At 38.4% G+C, this 26,162-nt stretch overlaps 1 protein-coding gene across 4 annotated transcripts in view; it reads left to right on the top strand.

Annotated features, from left to right (window-relative positions):
* gramd4a (GRAM domain containing 4a) overlaps positions 1-26,162 on the top strand; it is a 51,709-nt gene that overhangs the window by 8,918 nt on the left and 16,629 nt on the right. For 2 of the 4 annotated variants that reach the window (XM_066668130.1, XM_066668129.1), the window contains exons 3-4: positions 4,739-4,853; positions 24,932-25,052. In XM_066668130.1, the coding sequence (XP_066524227.1) occupies positions 4,739-4,853; positions 24,932-25,052 (236 nt within the window). Of the gene's footprint in view, positions 1-2,765; positions 3,030-4,738; positions 4,854-17,394; positions 17,629-24,931; positions 25,053-26,162 lie in introns of those variants that run through there. The other 2 variants (XM_066668131.1, XM_066668132.1) reach the window with 2 other exon arrangements.

Below are 26,162 nucleotides of genomic sequence, written 5' to 3'. Positions count from 1 at the left end.
TTTAAAATAGATTCATCAACACAGTGTTGTGTTTCAGTGGTAATAACTAACTGTGGATAAAATATTTGGGATACACTTTATTAATGTAGAAAAAATTCCAGTTGGCATCAAGGCCTCTAACATTCCATTGCATTACATACCTTCATTATTTGAGTGCATGAACCACATATCACATCCTCTACAGAACGTCCAAAAGGCATTTTTTAGCCTTCGGTGTATATTTTCCCTCTGATGCCAGAATAAGAAGCATGCATTAATGTGCAGTTAAACAAATCCAAACCACCCAGGCGACTCAAATTTTTAGTGTATTAGCTGTAGACTGTTGAAATGATGGCACATGGTAGACTTCCAAATGATCAATAAAGTCATTAACATTTCAAACAAGCAGGTACCCTGAGACTGAGTAAAGTTTATTGAAAATCTAACAAGCTCAAAATACAGAATCTACCATAATCCTAGCTAAGATTTCAAGTGCCAACAGTGATTAAGCCTCCAGTGAAGTGCCAGGAGTTCAGAGACACACCACACACACACTTCCAGCTCAGCTCATCTCTTCACTCCCCTTCACACTATAACTGTAGGGTCTTCAGGACTTCCTGAGGCTACTTTCTAGTTATTTATAGAATGGTTAAAGGGATGATTGACTGAGCAGCAAGTTATACATTACACATTATATTCAGTCATATTTGGGAATGCTTTACACTCCTAAGATGTAAAATTGTATTATCTTGATTTAAACATGTTGTGAAGCTGAATATTCAGGTATGCATTCCATTACAGTAATAAATCGCAACTCTAGCGTTTGGTTTCTTTTTTAATCCCATGTTAGATGTTATTTTTTTCCATTCTGAGGAACCTGTTGCAGGTTTTCCTGAATGGTTAACAGTGCAAATGAAAGAAACTAGACCAGAGCCTAATATGCATCTAATTTGAATGGTAAGCAGATGCACTCTGGAGTGTTCCAGACGTTTCTGCCCTTGTTGGATTACAAGGCATGGTCTTTCAACCGCTTGAATGATCTTTTTATCTTAATCAAAGAGTGTCCAAAGAAAGCTTTTGCTCAGTCAAGAAAAGTAACAAACTTCAGACACATAGAAGGTGCATTTGTGGAAATAATAAACAATTAAATTTGTTCTATGTAAAAGTATAAAAATATTCAAAAGATATTTTCCCCCATTATAAGATAAACTCAGTAAATAAATGCAAAATTTTCACTAGCATTTGCATATAGTACTCAAATGTTCAGTTATTTCCCATAAAAGATTTGCAGTAGCAGCTACAATGGCACTTCTGTTTCCTTCAAATATTTCATGTCCATACCAGTCAATAAACTTAAAAAAAAAAAAAGCCTAAAAAAGAAAACATCATGAAATATCAGTTTGACAAGTTAAATGTAAGTATAATTTCAGTGCTGATATTTTAACAGTTACAGCTCTGATATCAATGTGCATCTTTACTAATATTATTGCTGTTCAAAGTAAAACATGTATCTCCAAAATAGTAACTTTACAGGAGAAGGAATAAAGGCTTAACATTAAATATTCATATTTTCACACACTGTGAAGGACATCTGCTGTGTTCAAATGATGTAGTCAACTAAAAATCCCCCCAAAATGGAGTCACGTGTATGTCTTTGGACAGCGACGTGATATACACATGGTTTTTAGTTACACACTCGCCCAATATTGGATCATTTTACACTGCTCCACACCTCAATGCCAAGGAATTAATACCCTGTGACCAGTGCTTGGCACCGGGCACACTGACCTTAAGGTTCAGGGTGTCTAATTCTACAGAGAGTACTTTACTGTGGAGATTATACAAGCTGTTTGTGGGCAAATTAATGCATGTGTCAGGAAGGAGTGCACGTTAAATTAGCTGAGTTCACTTATTAGAACATTACTTTCACACAGAGTGTATGTAGGTAAAATGTAATGGGTATAATTGTGTAAAACCTATGTTGTGCCCTAGACAGTGTTTTCCTCATGTTTCCCTAATATTTTTCCTCATGGTTTGTTCATGTGTATCAGCTGTGGATGTATGTAGGGCTCTGTGCTGGGCTCCTGAAGCTTAGTGCTGTGGCACTGTGGGGGCTGGTATATTTTTGTCTGAGGGACGACAGGCTCGACACATTTACTGAACAGCGGCATCTTCCTGCTGAAACAACACAGCAAGAGCCATGAGTCACAGCTCCACCAGAAGAGCACCACACAGACCTGCTTCTCTCTCTCTCTCTCTCTCTCTCGCTCTGTCTCTCTCTCACTATATATATATATATCCAGTATATATGTCCAGTCATCCTTGCTTTCTTCCTTCCCTCACTTTCTCTTCCTCCAACTCTTTCTTTTATTCTTTCTCTCTTTCTTCCCCCTTCTCTCTATCTCTGCTGACTTTGTTTTTTTCTTAGTTCTCTTTCTGTCTGTCACCTTTCTTTTTCACTCTTTCACTCTTCCTGTCTCTCATTGACACGTGTACGTTTTGTCTGTATATACATGTGTTTATGTGTGTCACCAGCACAATGGATTAAGACATGCCGCAGTGTGTGGATGAGGGAATCTACTGCAGGGAGAGTGTGCTGCAGTGAGAGAGAGAGTGTGTGTGTATATGTGAGAGAGAGAGAGAGAAAGAGAGAGAGAGAGAAGCATGCCTACACTGTCAATTGCAAAGAATCCTCCTTCATTCTCCAGCTTTTTCTCTGCATCACCATATCACGCTTCTCTTTTGCTCTTTTTCTTTCCCCTTTTCCCGTTTCACCTTTCTCCCCCTCCCTCATCCTCCTCTTGTTTTTCTTTTTTTCTTTCTGCTTCTGTTTCTCTGTGTCACTGCAGATGGTCCTCTTTCAGTCTTTTCTTTCACTTTTTCACTTCTCTCACTCATTCACTCACACTCTCACAGTCTCACGTGTGTGTCTGATGCGTGTGTGTGCATATGTATGTGGAATACGAGTGGTCTTGGCTCGGGGAGATTAGACAGCGTTTACTGAACAATTTGCGTTTTCAGAGCAGGAAGCAGAGAGAAGCAGACTTTCAGTAAGAACATGCTTTGTTTTTCACATCTGCATGTGCATTGTGTGTGTGTGTGTGTGTGTATGTTGCTGATTTTTAGACAGCTCGTGTATGTAATTATTTTCAGAAATATTTCGGACCCATCTTGACCTGAAAAATTGAGGATAAAATGCTCTGTCTTTCCTTTCTTATATGTAATTTTCTATAGGACATTATTATACAGTACATATCTATAAACACCTTTCAATGATAATATTCAAATTCTTCCTACACTCATTGTCCATTTTATCAGCTCCACTTAATGTACAGGAGCACACTGACGTCACAGTGTTCTTTTACAATAACAAACTGTAGCTAATCTGTTGCTGTGGTTAATTTACCTTCTTTCACACTGTTCCTCAATGCACAGGACCCCTACAGAACCACCACAGGGCAGGTATTATTTTTGTGGTGAGTCATTATCAGCTCTGCAGGTGGTGCATTGGTGTGTTTCTATGAGTGGATCAGATACAGCAGTGCTGCTGGAGTTGGTTTTTAAACACTGTACCAACTCAATATCCACTGTTTTAGAGACACCTCTTTTTTAGGTGCAAAGTTGTTCATATATTACTGCACAATCTGTTTCTTCTTTAGTGGTCACAGGACCTGTGTGCTGGTTCTGTTTATTTTTGGACTGGATTTTTTAAAACCTACAGCCTCACTTCTGTGTGATCTATGCAATGCACTTTTGAATGAGTGGATTAATTATGGTCTTGATCTTTGAAAAACAGGGTAAAAGAAATGATGCAGAGCAACAGATGAACTACATTCTGTGTTTGTAGAACTACAAAGTGCTCCTGTATGGTCAGTGGAGCTGATAAAATGGACAAGGAGATACAAGGAGATAATGTATTATGAGTTTTAGGACCATGGTAACTGAAAAAAATTTATATATTCCGACAATAAAGTCAGAATTCAGAGAATATTGTCAGAATAAAGAAAAAAAGTCAGAATAATTCTGAGGGTAATGTCAGAATATTAAGAGAAACAGTTTGGAATATTATATTTTATAATAATTATAACAGACAGTCTGTGCACCATAAAGTGAAAGAAGCAGTCAAATGAAGTGAACATTATTAATTATACACTTCCATCCACATGACATGACAACTAACACCATCAGTGCAGTCACTGACTACGATACATACGGCTTTAGTTTACTGTACAAGTCCATAAGCCATAACGTGATGAAGCCTCATGGGCATGCTGAAGTTTCAGTCCCTCTGGATCGATCATTTTCATGATCATTCTAATTGTATCTTGTGAAACTACATGCCCTCTTCTGAATAAACAGGTTGCCCAATCTAGTCAGCATTTAAAAACTAATAAGAATCTGGTTCTGATGTGCCAGAGGATTGATTAGTTATTCTTGAAATCTATATAACATTATGATTTCAGTCTTTATGAATTCATTCATCAATTACACTGTAAAGGGTTGTGTCTACATGCAGCAAAATATTCAGGTTTTATTCTTGAAATTATTCTTAATAAAGACTTATTACCCAGAATTTTTTACTTTATCTCGGAATTATTCAGACTTTATTCTCAGAATGTTACTTTTTGGTCATTTCAATGATATGGCCCTAAAACTCAGCCCTAATGTATAGATATATACTGTATATTAAAATTGATAATATATATAACCCACGTCAATGTCTAAACTGGGCGTGTTTGTGTGTTTTTGTTTTGTCAAGGCTGGATCGGGGTCTCTAAACATGGCTGCCATTCCGGACCTGAGGAGTGACTCTGAACGACTCAACGAGGTCAAAGGTCATCTCGAAATAGCCTTACTAGAGAAACACTTCCTCCGTGAGTACAGACACACAGCCCACCTTTTCATGCATGTGCTGAGAGCCCACTGTTTTAACCATGATTTTATTCAGTGTACCATGGCTTCTACTGGAAATCATGTTTGTCATATTATGATCTTGACACACTTTGCCAAAATTCAGTGTTACCCCACTGGGATATCAGTTCTAATTGTGGTGGGAACAGCAAGTGGTCTGAGGTCTCATCAGTAATATAGCGTACCAGAAAGTGATTCAAGTCCCATTAAAAAATTCATATACTTTGTGCCAAATCCAGACCTGAAAATGAAATGTGAAAATTCATGTTGAAACAGAAATTTATAAAAGGTTTATGAGTAGAAAAATATTCATAGCCATTAGAGTGTGAAATTCATTGTATTATATGTCATTTATTATTTATACATTATTGGCATGCAAATGCAGAGAACATACTTTATCAACCTGTTGTCCAGGATTTATCATTAGTGTCCCATACTGAATGAACTCATTAACACATCAGCTACTGATTATAATTACACTGTAAAACAAATTTGCTTAGCTCGTGCATTAGTTGGGTTCTAGACATGAGCCTCCTCCTAATGATACCTTAAATAACTGGCATACACATTGCAGATAGCTTTGTGTTTGTAAGTCAGCTTTGTGAGGGTCCTTTTTCTGGGTGAGGAATAAATATTGTCACTGACTAAACAACTCAGCCAGTGGGTTTTAGCTAAAAGGTCTATTTAGTCTAAGCTTAGGTTCAAATCAAGGCCCTGGAAACCAGACTCAGTGTGCTGTAGGGTAAAACATATTTCAGTCACTGGCTCTCAGTGGTGTGTTTGTGGCTTATCTACAAAAGGCAAGACACACAGTCACATGCTGATAACTGACAGGAACCAAATCAGGGGCTAGGAGGATGACTTAATCCCCAAAAATGTTCAATAATCTATTTCTGAACCTTTAAAAGCAGTTATGTTATTTACCTGTAAAAATTGGGATGCTAATAGTAACAGTAGTAGTAATAATACTCTAAAATTACTCCAGCCCTACGTCTACTACTAGGGTGACCAGATCTGAGATGGTGAAAAAGAGGACACACACGGGGGGGTGGATGACTACTGATGTGCAGACTGACCAATTGAATGTTTACAGAGAAGGTTATCGACCAATAACGGTAGCTCTACAGTCAAACCGTCCAATCCGAAAATTTTAGGCTACTTCACCACGCCCCCTTCTCACTCTAGCGAACCAATCGGAGTAGGGGAGGGCGGGACTAGTTTGTGAACGAAACGTTTCTCGAAGTTCTATGTAAGCTCTAGAAAAACAAAATCACGGACGTTTGTGAAATTCCGCCCAGACATTTTTTTAAGTCTAAAAGAGGACATGTCCGGGTAAAAGAGGACGTCTGGTCACCCTATCTACCACTACTACTACTGTTACTACTACTACTACTAATACTAATAGTAATATTAATAATAATAAAGATAGCTATTTATGTAGCATATGTAGATGATTAGTGTGGTTAAATATGTAATGAAAAAAATGAAAACAAAAACTCTAAATAAAAACAGGAATACCATGAAATAAAACAACTTTAGGGTATGAACGGCAAATTAATTCAGTGTGCATTATAATATACAATTAAAAAATACAAATGTTTGCTGATGTTTCTTAATGGTGTGTGAAATACTTGACTACCTCAGTTCAAAAGTCCAGAACCCCCCCACCCCCATCCAGTATCTGTGAATAGTTTTGTAAAATACTCAGAAAACTAAAGCAGAAGCTGAATCATTAGGATTGTGTTGCTATTAGATGCTGACTTTTCTCAGTCAGTTCTTTTATAGAGCTGTTGGTAACTGCTGCTTAATTAGCAGTCACCTCTTCCTCCTGTTGGAAAGTCAAACAGAAAGTCAGACAGAAAGTTTGTGGCAGCAAAACATGTGGTCTATCTCTTAACCAACTCTGAAGCTGAGTGTTGCTTTTTATAGCAGCTGTGAGGCTCCTTTCACTCTCTTGAATGATTCCACTTTGAAACATTTGCCATTAGTGGCTTAGTTGAGTCCTTATCAATGCTGGATTTATATTGGTGCTGTTGAGGAACACTAATGCTGTCACAGGACCATGTCTCCCGTTTTTATGTTTCCAGAGAGTGAGTGAGTGTGAGAGAGAAGAATCCTGTGAGTCTGTCATGTATGAACAACTTCATTGATGTTATTGAGTCTGTGTGCTATTAGAAATGCAATATAAAGGACATAGTGATGTAATTGGGGCAGCCCCAAGCAGACCCTGTTACACAACACAACTGAGTCCAGTAACATCAGCAGTACTGGATCACTGAGGACAGAGCAATGCAAGAATAGTGTGCTGCTTTATTTATTTATTTATTTAACATGTTCAGGGAGAAGTGAAATAAATTTGTCGTAAACATAAAGAAAACCATTATATCAAAGTGATCATGACTATGTGAAGTGCTTTTTTAGAATATATCGAGTTTATTGTTTTTTTTAACTCAAAGAGCTTTTCTTTTTGGTTGCTTAAAATTAAGAGGTTATTAATTCATTCGTTCATTCATTATCTGTAACCGCTCATCCAGTTCAGGGTTGCGGTGGGTCCGGAGCCTACCCGGAATCACTGGGCGCAATGCAGGAACACACCCTGGAGGGGGCGCCAGTCCTTCTCAGGGCAACACACACTCACACATTCAATCACACACTCACACCTACGGACACTTTTGAGTCACCAATCCACCTACCAACGTGTGTTTTTGGACTGTGGGAGGAAACCGGAGCACCCGGAGGAAACCCACGTGGACACAGGTGTAACACGCCAAACTCCTTAGACAGTCTCCCGCTGAGGGACTTGAACCTGATGTGCCGCAGGTGTAGATTGGGTTTAGCTAATACACATAATACTAAGGTTTTCGAGGTCATTGTCAGTTTTAAGTCAGAGGGGTATAAATGATGGAGTGAGTGTTACAGGAGTATTATTATTTCAGATGAAATTATAGATGTCCAGGTATATAGCGCATTCATGAACCCACACATTTATTTGTATGTTGGAGTATTATTATTCTTTTCAGTTTTGACCCTAATCCTTGACTCAGAATTTGAACAGGTTTATGGTGATTGGAAATCTATAAGGTTAATTTTCTGTCAGTGCTTATGGGCCTTTGTAATCTGTTTGTGTGTGTGTGTGATGACATTTGGACAGAGTTTAACCCTGTATGTTACAAGAGACATGCCAATAAAGTGTACTGGGTAATCTGGGATTGAACATCAGTTCATATTATGCTTATGTACATGCATCATATGTGAAATGGAGCAGATGATATTGATACATTGCTGCACACTGTATTTGAGTGAAAGACAATGGCACTGGTGAACCTGTGATGTTCTATTGCAAAGTGACGATGCTTCTTGTAATTTATCAGGACTTCAGTTCAGGCCTTTAATGTAATTATGAACTTTCACTTAATTATGTTTGTAGTTAAATGTATGGGCAAGGTCTTCCTCCAGGTTTCTGAAGGCTCAAGAAATTGAAGACAGTATTTGGTGCTATATACCTAGATACCAGGGGGAAACAATCTGAGGTGTCAGTTTGAACGTGTTTGTGTTTGATGGATGTGGTGGTTTTTCTCTGTCTCTTTTTTTTTTCTCCATGGTCTCTCTGTTTCTGTCTCTTTTTTTAGTACGTCTGAGGAAGAGAGAGTGACTGTGTGTGTGCGTGCATGTGTGTGTGTGTGAGCTCTGTGCCAAGGTGAAAGTCTGTACACACACTCTGCTGTCACTAACTTGAGCATGTGTGTGACTGAGAGCTCTATATTAAGTGTGGGTTTACCCTTAAGGCTGGTTGGGCTCTTCTGAGCCTGGCAATTATAGCACTGTCCCATTTACAGTTGCATTAAGACTGACCTTGGGTCAGTTACGGCCAGGAAATGTGTACATGTTTACCTTGGGGTTTCCCATTTTACACACACACACACACACACACAGACCTGAGCTGCTTGTATCTGAGCTGCTTGTTTCCCCTGTAGTGAAACTGAATTAGCCATTAGCTCCGTCTCCACGTAATGAGGGTATGTTTTGGAGGGGGGTAATGAGTTAACCTGGTGAATGTAATTAATGTGATGAATCTGATTTAAATCAGTTTTAATATGAGTTGCTGCAAACTTGTTGGCATTCTGTTTGTATTTTTGGACCTGTGTGTGTGTGTGTGTGTGTGTGTGTGTGTGTGTGTGTGTGTGTATTGATCATTCCCAAGCAGATGCATAGTCCTGATTTTATCATCTGCTCTTAGTGGAGCTGTTGGAGTTGTAAAGCATGAGGAGCCATTAGTAGAAAATAGTGTGTGTTTCTTAATTTTATATAATGTTTAAGTCATAATTGAGCTGATTTTGTATACAAAAAAATTATATGTAATATAAACTGTATATTTTATTTATATTTATATACATTTTCATTATTCAAATATCTCTATTTAAATCTTTGAAAATGTGCTTTCAAAGATCTGGGAAAAAAAATATAACCTGTATTATATGTATGTATGTGGTTATTTTTAATATGTGTATATAGAATAATGTTCTCTGTACAGAAACAGCCATAATTATATAACTCCCCTCCAGCACATACAGGCTGAGGGCTGAGAAGTGGTCTTAGAGGGTAAGGCTAAACATTGTGTGTGCAGTTCTCGACTCCCGAATACTGCCATAGCAATGGACACTTGTGTGTGTGTGTGTGTGTGTGTGTGTATATATAAAGTCAATAAAATAAACTTATTTTAATCTGCTCTTAATGCCTTTGTTGCATTTACATGGCTGTGCACACTGGGCTATGGACTGACCTCCACAGTGATTCAAAAATATCTCCTCTTTAAAGTTCACTTTAAAACATTCTGCTTCATCATCACACTCCTCTCCTCTGTGCTCTCAGGTTGCTGGGTGTGTGTGGGGGTGGTGGTGGCATGTTTTTGTGTGTGTGTGTGTGTGTGTCTAGCCATAAACATCCAAGGAGTGATCTGCTTTGACCTGGGGAGCCGTTGCTCTTGAGGTAGTTGGAGAGCAGCCAGTGCTATTTAGGGGATGGACAATTGGGACAGCTTGAACATTTCAGTGATGGCCACAAAGTACCAAAGTACAGTCCACAATTACTTTTAGTACGCCTGCCCGATATAGACCATTGGCAATCTGCCAGAAACTCTGATTTTATGGGGACAATAATTAAAAGTAAATTTTTCAGTACTTATTGATATTGATAGTGTTGCTAAGAGTAAATGAAATAATAGCTGATAGGAACATCGGACAACAAGGAACAAACACATTTTATGCTTTCATAAAACAATCTAAACGTGTCTGTCTGTCTTTCTTTTCTCTGTCTTTTCTTTTCTTGTTCTCTGTGATAGTGCAGTGTCAGTAAAATCCTTGTAATGTAATTTGACTCCCTGAGGCCAGGGCCTCCTCCTCTTACGAACACACAGAAATGCTGATGTAATCATCTGAGACTCCAGTAGTCCTTCATTTCAGGTAAAATGACACTCAGTCAAGGAAAATTAATGTTACACATGCACCTCCCATTTGTGCACCTATACATAGTACAGTGTCTATGATGTTTGGGACATTCTGGACGTTCTGGAGCAGCTGCATATGAGCATGTGCCAATGACAATTGTATGCAAGAAGTGAGGTATGCATTGAGTTGATGTGAGATGGATTGGAATTGCCATCAAAAACTTATCATCCAGGGCGGCATTGTGGCAGGGAGTATCGCAGTCACACAGCTCAAGGGACCTGGAGGTTGTGGGTTTGATTCCTGCTCCGGGTGACTGTCTGTGTTCTCCCCGTGTCTGTGTGGGTTTCCTCCAGTTTCCTCCCATAGTCCAAAAACACACGTTGGTAGGTGGATTGGCGACTCAAGAAGTGTCTGAGTGTCTGTGTTGCCCTGTGAAGGACTGGCGCATCCTCCAGGGTGTATTCCCGCCTTGTGCCCAATGATTCCAGGTAGGCTCTGGACCCACTGCGACCCTGAACTGGATAAGCGGTTACAGATAATGAATGAATGAATGAACTTATCATCCAAAATCAATATGAGTTTATCTGTACAATGACACCATGTTAGCAGCATTTCAAAAGACTAAAGGGACTAGCCTCATAAATAGCCAGTAAATGCGTATATATTGCATTGTGACAAGATGTTTATAGATGAAGTGCTCTCATGTAAGGAACTGACTCCTTTTTGTTGGAGAGAGTTTGTCAGGAGTTAAAGAGTGGGCTGCTGTGTTTGGATTACAAAGATGGCATCACCAAGCATCATTATAAAACATTACTTAATGCAGTTTGTTGCTTATGTAACATCACCCAGGCTTCTACAGCTGAGGCTTTCTTCTTTTACACCTTTTCTTAAACCATATCCTGCTTTATCACAATATACAGCTTGATTTCACTCTCCGTTCTCGCTCTCTGTTCTTCGTTGGTTGTAATTTGAGCATTAATGTTTGCAGAAGGGAATGATAATGGCGCAGAGGAGAGCAGTTTCAGTCAAAATCTCTAATCCTAATCCACAGGGCATCTTTTAAAGAGTACTTAGTATCAAGTATACACTTACCATCCAGGGACACATTTATTTCGAGCCATTACTCAGTTAATGTGTACAATATAATGTTGTATTTATAGCTATAGAACCTGCCATTGTTTTGGTGGTATGTCCTTTTTCAACCTGTACAGCTGTGAGATTTTCAGCTGCATCACTGCTAATGGCTCTGCCTTTCTAATTAGAACATAAAGTGGGCCTTTGGCAAGGCTATAAAAAAAAAAAGCCTCCATAAAAATTGGGACACAAGTAGAGCTGAAAAGACACAGTATCGATCCTCAGAGAAGCAGAGGAAAAACTTGCTAATTAGGGATGGCATGATATAATTTTTTTCCTCAATAATGATACCAATGAATGATGAATAATGATATCAATACTGAAGTAGTATTGATGGCAGATATATCAATATCAGGTATATATATATACCTCTTACACTTACAGAAACACAGAAAAATAGAAAAAATATGGTTGCACATCAAGAAGTGGCCTCTACTGTCAGAAAAACGTGAACTGGGTTCTTTTGAAGACTATTTTTGACTGGAAAATTTGTATGTATTTAAAAATAAGAAAAAATAGTATTTTTAATTTTGGATGATACATTTTATTTATTTTAATATATTTTAAGACATTTGACTACTTTTTTACTTTGAATTTGAATGCTGTGCCAAGGTCCTGCACAATTGTTCATTTTAGTGACAAATAAAAAGCATTTCAGTACATGTATGTGTTAATTTGTTATATTTTGTTAATATCTTTGTTAGTAATGTTTAAGTCAATCCTTATGCCCCAAGTCTCTCCCAAAATGTGAGGTATGTGGTTTATTAATTAAACAATGGTATCAGATCGGAATTGGTATTGTGAATGATATGCCAAGTATCGATATCGGAATTGAAAACGTCGGATTGGTTCATCACTAGTGGTTGGAGTTTCAACACTCCAGGAGTTCCCATGTTTTGAGTTCCTTAGAGTCCAGGTGATCTAGTTCTGTGCTGGCACAAGCAGACCAATTGTACCCCTATGACATGATTCAGTTCTTTTATCATTTAAAGTATACTGTTGGATTTAAAGGGGTTGAATTTAAATTCAGAGATGGTGCAGGTGTTTAGAAACATTATCCAACTGTTTCATAACTGTCCACCAACCAAAATCATTAAGCAAACACTGGTACTGTGTTCAGAAATCAATCATTGTGGACAAAATGGATAAGAAACCTCAACATACTGGACTTATTTGGTTTTCAACCAATCTGACAAGTCTTTGAGTAAGTACACATCATATTTATTTGGTTCAGGTCTTAAAAGGCATTTAAGAAATGCTGAATTAGGTTCTGATATTACTACTAGATTTATTATAAAATCTTCTCAGATTTACCCCTGGTTTAACCTAAGCTCTAGCTTTCTCTTCTGATATTGGATTGGTGCCATCTCTGTTGCTAATGTGTGTCACATTTGATAAACAATAGCCCAAGATTTACTGTGTGTCTTCAGCCTGGTGGCCTGTCTTGCTCCTAAACTAAGCAGGTGATTCGTGGATAGTTGTGCCCTGAAAGTTACTTCCTCTGGAATATCCTGTGTATTCTGTTCTTGGCAAAGTGCAAAGGACTTTTTTTATTTACTTCTCCCCCGCTTTCTCCTCCTCTGTGCTTTCTGTCAGGTTACCACGCAACAGCCGCGCTCTGTAGGCAGGAGGCAGGCCACAGGAGCTCAGTTTCACAGGCTTCTTTGTGGTGCTGGAATCCTGCTGCTGTCTCACAGTGCTCTGGCTTTGTGTTTGTAATTGAAGGATGAGGTGGGCACCGCTGTGAGCTCTGGCAACGTCACATTACAGAATTCCATCACACCCTCTGTCTGTGCTCTCAGAATACCCCAAACATTCTCCATATCTCTGGCGTGGTTACTAACAGAGCTGTAGCACTTACTAACAGAGCTGGGACTATGGAGGGTGTTACCTTTGTTTTTGATTGAATCTGTTATCAGGCACTTGGAGATGGAGTCACAAGGTGTTACTAGGTGAGTCTGTGAAACAATCTATAGGTGTGAGTGTTTGGGAGACATGGATGAGTGAGATGCCCTGAGATTGACTGGCTTCCTGTCCTGTGTATGTTTCAGCCATGCTCCTAGAGATTCTGGGTGATTTGAACCCAATGCAGGTAACTGGAATCAGAATGAAGTGGTTACTGAAAATGAATGAATCAATGATATTTTGGGGGAATAAAAAAACGGAACATGTCTTTTACAAGGAAGATAAACAAATATGGGATTTATCTGCCAATCTTGGTGCACAAAAAATTTCAAATCATTCCATAGGTATTGGCTGGTACTCCATAGGGCTGGACAATATATATTTTTTATACACATTTTCAATATATCAATATATGACATTTATTACAGGGTGCTGCCATCAGGTCTTAAGGGCACTTAATTTTAATGTTCGTTCAAAAATATTAATATATTGAAATTAAGAAATGTATTGTGATATTAATTCTGGCGCTGTATCGTCCAGCTCTAGTACTCTGTCATTCCATGGAGCACAGTTCCACATCTCAATGTTTTACAGCTTTCTAGTCAACATTTGGAACTGCGCACAGCAAGTTTAGGTTCATATGCAGCAGCATCAGAGCATTTCATTCTATTAAGAGGGCTTTATTTATTGGAGATATTTTTGTCAAAACAATTATTTACTCTTAACTTTTAACTTAACATTTACTTTGTTCATTTCTGTAGTGTAGTACCAATCACTACAGTATCTACTGCTCTACTGCTGATTTAATATTGTACTGAGATATGAAGAATCTTTAAAGCTCCAGGAACATGAATGGTCAGTATATGCCTGAGGAGATATCCAGTAGTGTGACAGGCTTTGAGCAGTATTAAAGTATTAGGTAAAGGATTTACATGCTTGTTGATGGGAGTTTTACAGATGTAGCTCAGTGGATTTGCGCTCCCTGAGCTGCAGGAAGTCTTGATTGCTTGGATGCCTTCATTCGAAAGAGGTTTGAAGCAGGAAGTGGCTTTGAAACAGGATGTCTGAGACAAAGCTGTGAGATTTTGTGTGTCTCTTCATGTAACCGTCTTCTAAGATACACCCTACGTCCAAAACTTCGTGGACACTCTTTTTAAAGTGTGATACTCTTTATGACTCAGCTTCTTTAAGGTGCATCAGTCGTGGACAAAGATGTAATCTCTGCACAAAAACATGAAATGAGATTCTGGAGCAGCTGCACATAAGCTTAGGCTCAACATACTCAATGACAAACATTGGTTAGGGTATAAACCTCCAGCACTGGGCCTTCCAACACTTTTCAGTGGAGTTTAGGAGATCTAAAACTAACATCAGTACCTGACCTTACCAATGCTGTCATGGCTGAATGATTTAAAATCTTGGCAGAAATGAGTCAATATTTAGTCTGAAATTTTCCCAGAAGATTTTAAGTTACTGCCTTTAGCACTTGTCCACAAATATTTGACCTTGCAGGCTTGTGTTGCTGGTTAGAAAAGTGCTGTTTTAATGCATCCACAGATGGAGTGTTACTGCACTGACACCACCATCTTCAGTGCAGTTTCTTGCTAACCTTATTATTAGCTGATTAGAGAAATGAAACTTAATGACATCATTTAAAGATCCCCTACAGTCAGTGATTAAAGCCCTAAAAACTCATGTCTGCTAATGAAAATGACATATTTACATGATATTTCCAAGAAAAAAAAATCAATTATGAATTAGCAATTTGCCCCCACCTCCATCTCAGCCTATCCCCCACCCCACCACTCGCCTGCAGCTCAAAAGCCCTGCAACTTGATTTTCAATGGAGGGGGTATTTAAAATGGCCTTAAAGGAACACTAGGTACGTATTTTTATTATTATTATTATTTTTGACCAATGTCAACTGACAGTTGTAGAGTGTAATTTTTATTTACAGCACTGTCCTGAAATCAAATGGGATGGGGGAGGGATGAGGGTGGTTTCCTACCCTCCTCTAAAAGTTACACAGTGCAGTTTCTGCAGTGCTAAGCCTGGAGTAGTAGTGACAGAAGCTCTGTTCTCCCTATTAAAGGTCAGTGAATATCACAATGATGCTGAAGCTGTAATTTTAAGGTAAACAAACATACCTATTGTTCCTTTAATAACAGGTTTAATATTTTATTTTGTTAATATTTTCTTGGGATAAAACCCCGGTTCATAAACTGCTTTGGATTGGGGATAACTTACATAAGGCTATTAAACACTACTTGAAGGTCAACTTGTAAGTCAACTTCATAACCAGAGTATTCCAAGCTAATCTGTTCATTTTGAAAAGCAAATAACTTTCAGCATCTTTCCATCTGTTTTCTTTTGCAAATGCCTGATTATCCAACTTTTTTTCTGAAATGAATGTTATTAATAAGAATCATATTCTTTAAAGGCTTCAGTTTAAAGCCTAACTGCTGTGAATGTTTAATTGTGTTTGCGAAGTCATGTATTGAGGCTGGATGACTAGTCCTGGACCAGTGAAGCCACTCCAGTTCATCCCAAAGCTCCATCACTCACAAGAACATAGATCCACAATTCCACAGCCCAATGCTGTGGTGCTGTTATATGCCTCTAAACACTGGGCATGGTGACCTTAAGCTTAGACTGGATGTATAGAATTGAATGTTAGTATTCACAAAGGGTAAAGTGGCTGAATGCACTAATTAGAAGGTGTATCCACAAACCTATGACTCTGTATTTTTGGAATCTCCTGAAGCACTGTGTGTGCTTTGACGGCTGTGTCGGTGTAATTTGTTCCATTTTGCTGTTCATCAGCGTGCCTCGGTCTCGCTACATTGGGCATACTGGGAACCCTGCTGTGTATGAGGGCAAAAGGACGACAGTGCTGTCATATCTGGAAATTAGAATCGTGATTGCTGTGAAAAGAGAGAATCATTAGAGTTACAGCTGAGGATATGGCACATCATAGAGCAAGTTTTTACAGGCAATCAGAATGCATTTAGGTCACTCACTGAAGGCCAAATGCATTTTCCACATTGTTATTATTTTTGTTTTGTATTTTTCTTTACTTTCGTTGTTTTTAACTGGTCTCATGTCATTTTGTCTCACAAGTTTTGTTATTTGTTATTATTATCTTTTCCAACTCTTTTTTTTTTTTATCCTATTATTCCAGAATATCCTGTCTTGGGGGCCCAGTTCTGATTCCTCTGATTGTCTTCCTCTCTTTTTTTTTGGTAGTTCTCTACTTCGTTTATGTTCGTGTGTGTGTATGTATTCGTGCTTGAACTGTTATTGTAAGAAGTTAAAGGAAGTGGTTTGAGGATGTACTGTGTCATGAGTGTGTTTGTTAAACTCTGATGTCATTGAACAAAATTCCTGGCTCCGAGCATGTTCTTGTTTGACCAAAAGTAACCAGCGTTAACATCCAGCTTTCTGCTGTATATGATCTTTAAGATGATCCTCTTTAAATGTCCATTCTGTTATCACCACCAAAACAAAGCCAGCCACATGTTGAAATATACCCCCTGTTATTCTTTAGACGTCTTCCTGGTGTTTTCATAGGAGAGGCGATCTACATACAGTGTTATTAATTTACCGCGAAACTTTGCCATGTTCATTTGTACAGTATCTCCTTCTGGCTGTGTTGCCAGTCTTTTTAACATACTATAAAAATCTTGCCTAGCATGGTTGGAACAAGGCACACATAAGATGAACTAATTACTTTCAGCACAAACCATGTTAATAGAGCCTTTGTTCTAAGCAGTAGTTTTCCGGTGGGGTTTTAAAACCTGTAATAGTCTCTCAGGCTTTGTGCCGGAGGTTCTTACATGCCGGCATAAACTTTGACATTTATAAGCCAGTGAGAAACTAAGACTGCTGACCATATTATTGCATAAGTCTCCACCTTTCCCCTGGTCCACTCTTTCACTCATTCTCTGCTAGTGTTGCTGTTCAAATCACGCAGCGTTATTAAGAGTCAAGGGGCCATATTAAGGCCAGCGTTGCATTGTAACGGTGGACTATTTGTACTTGTATGGACTGTGGGCTGATTTCGGCGTCATTGGATGTGGATTTAGCTTCAGAACACAGTGATGCTGAGACAGTAAGAGCATTCGACTGAGCTCAAAGGGATCGGAGTACAGATGAGTTAAGGGCAAGATGGATCCAGACATTGACTTGGATATGGAGCTTCTCAGAGACATTGCTACTGACAAGATAAAGATCCATAAGAGCAACATTAACCTTAGTAAGTTCTGAGTTTTAACTTGTATGCCTTGTATGAACTTGTATTCATATGTTTCAGTTTATGTATAGTGGTTAAATATTTAGTGTTTACCAAATTCACAATATAAAAAAAAGTATATGTCAGAAATGGTAACTTTGAAAGAGCATGAATGTGAGTTTTAATATCAAAGGAAAGGTCATATGACAAAATACTATTCCAAGTAATACTGGAGAATTCCTATTGGTGCTTCAGTCATGAAATGTTCATAAAATGAGAAAGAAAACTGTCTTTTTGAGTATGTTGTTTGATTCTGTTTAGCTTGGTACGACAGGTTCATGTGTTTCTGCCTGACGTGCATGTCCACAGCTCAGGAAATCTACGTTTGCAGTCGGTTTCCTTTGAGTAAACTTTGGAATGATGAAAAGCAGACATCAGGAATATACAGCGTTTCCATAACATTGAAATACGGAAGTGAAACGAACATTGACCCAGAGTAAACTCAAAGAGATTATCCTCATGACTAAGAGTCTGATTTACTAAAGCACTTTTCACTTACAAAACATTTCTGTTACCATGGCAAAAACGTATAATTTCTCCTCGGCTGCGTGTGCTTATATGCATGTAAGGATTAAACCTAAGTGATTTTGATCCCCAAAATAAACTCTATCATCAAGCAAGAAAAACAAGCTAGTTTTAGTTCTGAAAACAATCCACTGTGGTTTGTAGGAACTACAGGTCTGGAATGTTGTAGTGAAGCCATTATTTAAAAAAAAATGAAAGGAAATTTGCATATCAAACACATTGCAGTATCACTGAATATTTTTGGGTTTATTTGGATTGTGAAATGGAAAAGTCCGGTTCTCAAACTTATGCTTGTTTGTAATGGCCATAAAAATGGTGGTCTCTTACTTTTGCACAGTACTGTAAAAAATGTTTTGTTGTCAGCATTGTTGTTGTGGCTGTAGAACAATGTGATTTTTTTTCCCCCCATTGCAGGTCCCTTCTGGGCACATGCCACGAGAGACACACACACACACACAGAGTGGTAGAAAACTATGTCATTGTGACTGTGATGGGCACTGAGTCTGCCTGATGTGATGCAGAGTGACAGTATGTGAGAAGGCCACCATATTCAATACTAATTACCCAGAGAGAGAGAGCGAGAGAGAGAGAATATCACAGAAGGTTCTGTATTACTTACATTGTGTACTACATATTGTAATCTTAAAATAATGGCTCCTGCACCCAGAAAATGTGCATATTAATGTGCAGTGTGTATAATCGTTGTCACTGAGACAAAACCTCTCTCTCCATTTTGACATAAGCATATATCAGCTGCTCTGTACTTTGTATTCATTTCATGATGGTCAAATATAAATAGTGCCAAATAATTAAGAATAACTCCACTGTTTTTTCAACAGTGACACGACAAAAAAAAGAGAGCGAGAGCAAACAATAGTGTGAGAGAACAGGAGGTAGGAGGAAAAGAGAACACAATATAGAAAGAGAAATAGGGGTGAATGGGAGTATTGAGATGGAGGGAGGGTGAAAGCTCCACTCTGCTATGCTCTTAAGAGGTTTACAGGTGTTCTCTTGTGTACTGAGATGCTCCTCAGTATCTTCTAAAAATGTACAACGTAGAGGCTAGTGGGGGACCTTGGACCCACCACTGTTCATTTTCAATAAACATGCAAGTACACCCATACTGTGACATGGTAAACCTGGGCCGGCGTGTTATTTTGCAAGGGTCCAAATTATATTATGCTATGCCAACTTTAAGAAATTAACTTCAGCATCAACAATATGTTAGGCCTACTACTTCTGTCAATACTGGTCTGAAACAAGATTCACTTGCATATTATTTATGGATAATGTATAAGGTCACCTGATTCTGGAACTGTGCCTTGAGTGCCCTTTTTATCTTGTGTCACCAAAGTGGAGTGTTTGTGGTTTAAAAAGACAAAAATTACAAACATTGTTGTAAAAAAAACGTTAAATGTCAAGTAAAAAAGAAAAAAAAAACTTTTTTTGTGAAACTATAAATGGTTCCAACAGTCAAAAAGGACATTCATTAATAAAGTAAAAAATAATTTGTTATTATTAATCAATTATTTTGCAGCTTACTTTGACACAACCAAAAATTCATAAAACGGAACTGGAGGTCAACACTTTGATTGCGAGCCCTGGTGTAGTTCTTTGCAAACAGAAGGCATTAAAATGAGAAAAAGAGCAAGAGGTTAGTGAATGATGTTGGTGTTAAGAGCCTTAGGAAAAGGGCAAAAGTAAGAGGTGAAAATAATTATTTAACTCAGTGGAAATGGTGCAAGTATGTGTCTTTGTGTGTGTGAGAGACAGAGGGAGAGAAGAAAGTGAGTTCTAAGAGCTGCTGAATCTTTGATGAACTCTAATAGGTGTGGACTTGTGTGTTACCAATATGCTGCATTAATCTTCTGTTCTGTCTCAATATTACAGTCTAATTAGAAGATGGATGTGAAATATGGCCCTTTGTAAATTATGTATATGTTTCACTCATACAACAGAGCTCTACATTTATAAAATCAAATTTGTAATATATGTGAATATATGTTTAAATTGACATATTTGTTATTACAGATTGGTTTGTATATTAAGTGTTCATACTGCTACATGAGATGCTTATTATGACAACTACATTAAACCTAACATTTATATCACTGTTTACAAAGGCTTAGGTTACAAGACATAATTTGTCATAAAGGCTGTTTCTGTCAACAATGACATAAAATCAACACAACTTTGAGTTGATAGGACACCTGTGTGTAGTGACCCTGATATTTTCTAATAAATATGTGGTGTCATGCTCAAAAGTATCCCTAGGTGTGAACGTGTGAGTGAATGTTTAAGTGTGTGTCGCCCTGTGAAGGACTGGCCTTGAAATGGATAATGAGTGTGGTGTCATGACAATTGTTTTTCATTGGTTTTGTTAATTTTTTAAAATGGAATAAAAATGACTAAAACAAATTATTTTATTAAAAGAAGAGAGTGAGTGAATGCTTGCACTGTAATAAATGTTTCATATGTTCAGATGACCTTTAACACAGATAGTACATATTTCACTAATGAGATTTTTTTAATATATATAAAACTCACGACCCATCCAGCCAAATAATAACATGCTGCTACAACCCCCATGTTTCATAACTCTCTCTATGCAGACACAGTAATAGTTTTGGCCATTTTTGTGCTATTTAGTGGGGGGTTTATGTTTTGCAAATTTGAATTGGAGTTATACTGAATAACTGAATTCTGGGAGTTGGGCCATGCCCACACTTCTCCCCCTAAGCCTATTTATACCCTTCAACCTCACGTAATATCCATGACGATCAACTCGCTCCCACCTTCACCCCGTCTCCTCCCTCTTCTAAATTTAAACATCCTAACGCCCAAAACCGCTCTGAACTCCATCCCAAATTCCTCTGAGTTCGCCTTCCCTGTTCCAAACTATAGGGCGTGGTCCATACTAGCAAATATCAGATTTGAATGAAGCCCATTTCTGCAACAGACGGGCTACGGTCTCTAGCATTACTCCATTGGACTGGGCTACAAGAGAGGAGTGTTAGTGCATTTTTAAAAATATCCAGTAAACACTTGCCTTAATACAGGTGATTGTTAAAGTAATACATGTTATGTTTTGTGTGATCTGCTTTATGTTGTTGATTTATGCTATATTTGTTTGTGTGTGGTTTATAAAAATCATTGTAAAAGGAGCATCCACCAAATTCTCAGTCATCGCAGCCAAATGGGTCGTGGCTCACCACCATGTTCCACAGGTCATGAGGGAATTTTTACACATTTCATTTCCCGATTGGACTTTCACTACCTGTTTGGGAGTCATAACTGTGCAGATCTGTGCAGTGTGCTAGATGTCCTTTGTGAAAGGACTCCAGCCTGGAGTGGTTTGAAATAAACAGCATTTTTAGGCTTTCAGCACTGTGCTACAGATTGCTTCTATTTTATTATTTGTGGCCGTTGTTGACTCCTACCAGGCTGAGTGGGTGGAATAAAGCCATTGAGAAGCACTGTACCTGAGACATCCGCTGACATGCTGCTCTGATGTATATGTGTGTGTGCATCTTTCTGTGGCTGTGCCTCATTTATTTTTTATTTCATTTTAAGCATGGCTGCCTGGGGTTACTTTTCATCACTCAGCATTTACTCAGCTGTTATGAGAAACACTCCAGGCATGTTCCTAGTTCCCCTACTTTGTGTTTATGTGACCATGCACATGTATGTATGTATGTATGTATGTAAAAAAAAAAAAAAAAAACAACACACAGGAGTCATTAAGCTACATGCTTCTGTAGAGATAATGGAGAATATTCAGAAAAAACGATTAGTATTGTATTCCTACAGTGCTATAATAAACCCAGATCACAATCCGTATTGCAGGACACTTGAAAGATGCCATTCAGGGAAAGGTTTTTCCAGAGGGGTTGTCTGGTTCGCAGCCTCAGACTGCTACTCTTTTGCATTTTTCTTTGGCCAAGACGGCTGAGGTGAATAAACCCACATGTTCAGCCTGGTTCAGCAGCCACAGGTTTTCAGGAATGGACAAATATTATTTGTGCTGAGTATCAGAGCAGGAACAGGATTAATTGGCCAACTAACATGGATCTAATACTCCTTCACAAATCTGCGTCACTCACCATGAATAACCTCTGTCACACCAGGTGCTTTTAGAATGTTGCTGTGCTGTCAAATTATTCCTGAGCAAAATAATTTACTACACTCATACCATTCCTTATTATGTGGCCTAATTTGCATGTTTGTTGATATGTCTAACAAATGGTAAGGGTTTCCACACTAATGAAGCATACTGAATTTCTTTTCACTTTCCCTTTTTTTTTCTCATTTTATTCAGACTAGATCTAGCTGGTGCAAGAGACCCAGCTATTGAATGATACTGCAGTAACACTTCTCAGAGCTGAGAACTAGAAAACTTTAGGCAGGCAAAATATGGTTGAGCAGATGGCTGTATGTGGCCCACATTCCTCAGGTTCACTAACACTGGTCTAAAGTCTTAGCCATGAAGTTTGCACATTTCTCAACTGATGCTTTCATTTGCTTATTAGCTACATTAGTCTTTCAGCTCCAGTGCAGAACTAACGAAGCAAACATCTCAGCTGACAGACAAGTGATTGTGTTTGGGAGAAAATGTAAATTAGGTTTTTGGCTGAACCATCATTTTGAAAATCTTGAAGTATTCTAACGGTCCATAAGGTTTTCACAGGCAGAATATTTGATTCTTGTTCACAGTGAGCACATGGATATTAGCAAACACCCTGCTGTGTGAGTGCCCAGTATGTTGTGATGGAGAACTGCTTGTCCAAATAACAGCTGATCTGAGCCAAATATTCATTCTGGAGCTCAGTTGGATTGATTAGAAGCAGTCACAGGCTGTCAGATGCAATGATTTTTTTGTGGCTAGGATTTAACGCTCTTACTCCAGAAGTCGTTGTCCAGGGGCTCATTTGGCTCGTTTGGAGTTTGCGATAAAAATCAGATGCTTGCAGCCACTCTCTACTGATAATTGCAAGCTGACTTCAGGGACTCTCCACATCTCCAAAGTTTGAAGGGCTCTATCTCTGATGCATTCAAAAAACTATTGAAATCCATAATTAAAGTTTAATAAGATGATATCTAAATGTTAATACTTATAAGTTGATATCAGGATATTGGCCTTATTACAATCACAATTGCTGCATAGCAATGATTGGTTAAGAAATGAAAATGAGAGAGAGAGAGAGAGATGGCAATGGGCTAAATGAAGAGAAAATAGTTCTTCGTTTAGCTTCACAGGTCTTTGAGCGTTCATAAATTACTTTTGTGTGCTTGAAAGAGGAAAACACATCAGCAAAAGTTCACAATGTATAGCTAAAAAAGCTGCAGGTACTGTATGTCAAATTAAATTAAAAAATGTAATATCCATAAACATGCTTTATCCGAATTTATAAGGCATCTTTTTAGATAACAAAGAGAACCAAATGAAATTGTGAAACTAATTCATGAACATCTTTTAACTGCAGTGACAGTGTTTCAACTAAGTTTCAAAAAATATTTTAGCAAGACAGAGGCATGTTAAGCCACTGGGTTTGAATAAAACTTCACTTATATGTTTACAGATATATTCTCTGTCCATGTACCTCCAAAAAAATAAATTCATAGGAGAAGGAAATACTTCTTAACTCTCATTAATTAATTTAATTAAATAATTAATTCAGAAAATGTAACCACTTATCCAGTTCAGGTTCACGGTGGGTCTGGAGCCTACCTGGGATCACTGGGAGTAAAGCGGGAATGCACTCTGGAAGGGGCACAAGTCTCTTAACTTTCAATGGAAGTGAATGTAATAAAGATTATGTTCCAAGTCATTTTGGAGCATTTCTATTGGTCCATTCATCATGAAACGTTTACATAATGTGAAGGACAGTGCTGTGATCAAATGATGTAGAAAACTAAAAATCCACAAAAACAGAGATACATGTTTTTCTTTGGAGAGTGATGATATGCTAATAAGTGTAATAAAATGCTAATACTCTTTGCACAGATGAGTTAAACTTGCATGCAGTGTTAGATACAGGTATAAGCAGAATTCTTTGTCAAAATATATATTTCAATTTGAGAATTGCTTAACTGTAGAATTGGGAATGCATTGTGGTGCAGTGCTAACTGTTAGTGCTATGTAAGATACATTACTTCATTCGTTTAGTGATGTAAATGCTGAATGATAGTGCTACGGCTGTCATCTTGGCCTGCTTCCCGTACCCCCTATGGTCCAACTTTCATTCAGACAGCTCCCACTCACACACTTCCACTAATGACTCCATCCCTGTGGTGTACAGGTCATATATAACAGGCCTTTGTTGTGGTTTTCTGGAAGTAATTGGGCCTTGGTTCACATTCCACTTGCGCTTTCACTTTCTTTTCAGGCTTGTGTGAAAGTAGCTGGCTTTGGAACTAAATTATTTATATGTTTTACCAAAGCTGGAGGTGCACAGTGTAATAGCTGATATTGAGAGTTATATTGGATGGAGTGACAGGAGGGAGAGGTGTTGATACAAGGTTTTTCCTCTGAAAGCATGTGCTGAAAGTATCATATAAACACACCAGCCACCCCCCAGTGGCAAAAATAATGGATATCAGAAAAGATGTCCCATCACCTGTTTGAAACAGCACATGTCTTTTTGCAGAAAAACAGCATCTTTAAGGTCTTCTGAGTGCATTGTGGCTTGGAGCCATTTGTCAAAGAGTGAAGTCATTTTTGGTGTTTTTGTGTTTTGGACAGAGGAGGAACTGAGGAAGCTGCGAGAGGAGACAAATGTAGACACACTGAAGCAGGAGCTGGAGAGAGAGAGGTGTAGGAGGCTGGACCTGGAGCAGAAGATGAGTGAAGTGCTCAAGACCAGGTGAGCAACAAGCTCCAATGTGCCCCTTATAGGGGTGGAGGTAGCAGTATCGTGAAGTGCTACATTAAAAATAATAGTTATAATAAACAATAGAATCTATGAAAATCATGCAAAAACAGACTTAATGAGCAGTGACATGGAGTATATAAGGTGGAATTTATTAAAAAGGCTGGTTAAAACTGTACTGAAAGTGTGGTAAACAGCTAAACCTTTATTGCTTGCAAATCTTGGGCAGTACAATTTAGGAATTTAAAAAAGAAATAAAAAGCCTGGTGTAGTATAGAAAAAGCTCCACACTCATAGTGGCAACTGCCATTTATTTTATTCAGGGCTTTACATGGTTTGTCACAGTAAATCCAATTATTCATTCATTCATACATTCATTATCTGTAACCCTTATCCAGTTCAGGGTCGTGGGGGTCCAGAGCCTACCTGGAATCATTGGGCGCAAGGCAGGGATATACCCTGGAGGGGGCGCCAGTCCTTCACAGGGCTAAATCCAATTAAACATAACCAAATATATTCTTTTTAATGCAGGAATACAGTGGATTTCATTCAGAAAGTTATTGCCAATCTTTTTAACCGAGTCTTTTATTTTGAATATAAAATGGTTTAAGGCCAGTTTTTGTAAAGCAACAGTCCTTATGATAATCGAAGTGATCACTCGGAGATTTTAAGTAAACATGTTAAAGGAGAATAAGTAGCCAGCCTTTTGGAAATGGCTGTTTTTTTCCAATCTGCTGTGTTGTGTGATCTGTGGCTCTGTGTTGGCTGTGCTCACTGACCCCTGTCCTGCATCACTGCCTCAGAGACTGGACAAGGGCTGGCCATTGTAGGCTGCCCTAGTCTGGGCTCCCTGAGTTTGGATTTAAAAATAACTGCTACCCTTTCCCCTGTGTCCCCTTGGCTCTGGCAGCATTAGAGAGACCAAGATCTTCATCAATACTAGGGACAGTTTAAAGGGTGATAAAGATCTTTTGTACATGAACATCATGTTCATATTTTGGCCCATTTTCATTCATCCATTTATCTATTGCCTGTTACCACTTATCCAGTTCTTGGTCGCAGTGGGTCCAGTGCCTACCTGGAATCATTGGGCGTAAGGCAGGA

The sequence above is a fragment of the Hoplias malabaricus genome, chromosome 4 (genome assembly GCF_029633855.1).
Source record: "Hoplias malabaricus isolate fHopMal1 chromosome 4, fHopMal1.hap1, whole genome shotgun sequence".
Lineage (NCBI taxonomy): Eukaryota > Metazoa > Chordata > Actinopteri > Characiformes > Erythrinidae > Hoplias > Hoplias malabaricus.
This window is presented reverse-complemented; position numbering and strand designations above follow the sequence as displayed.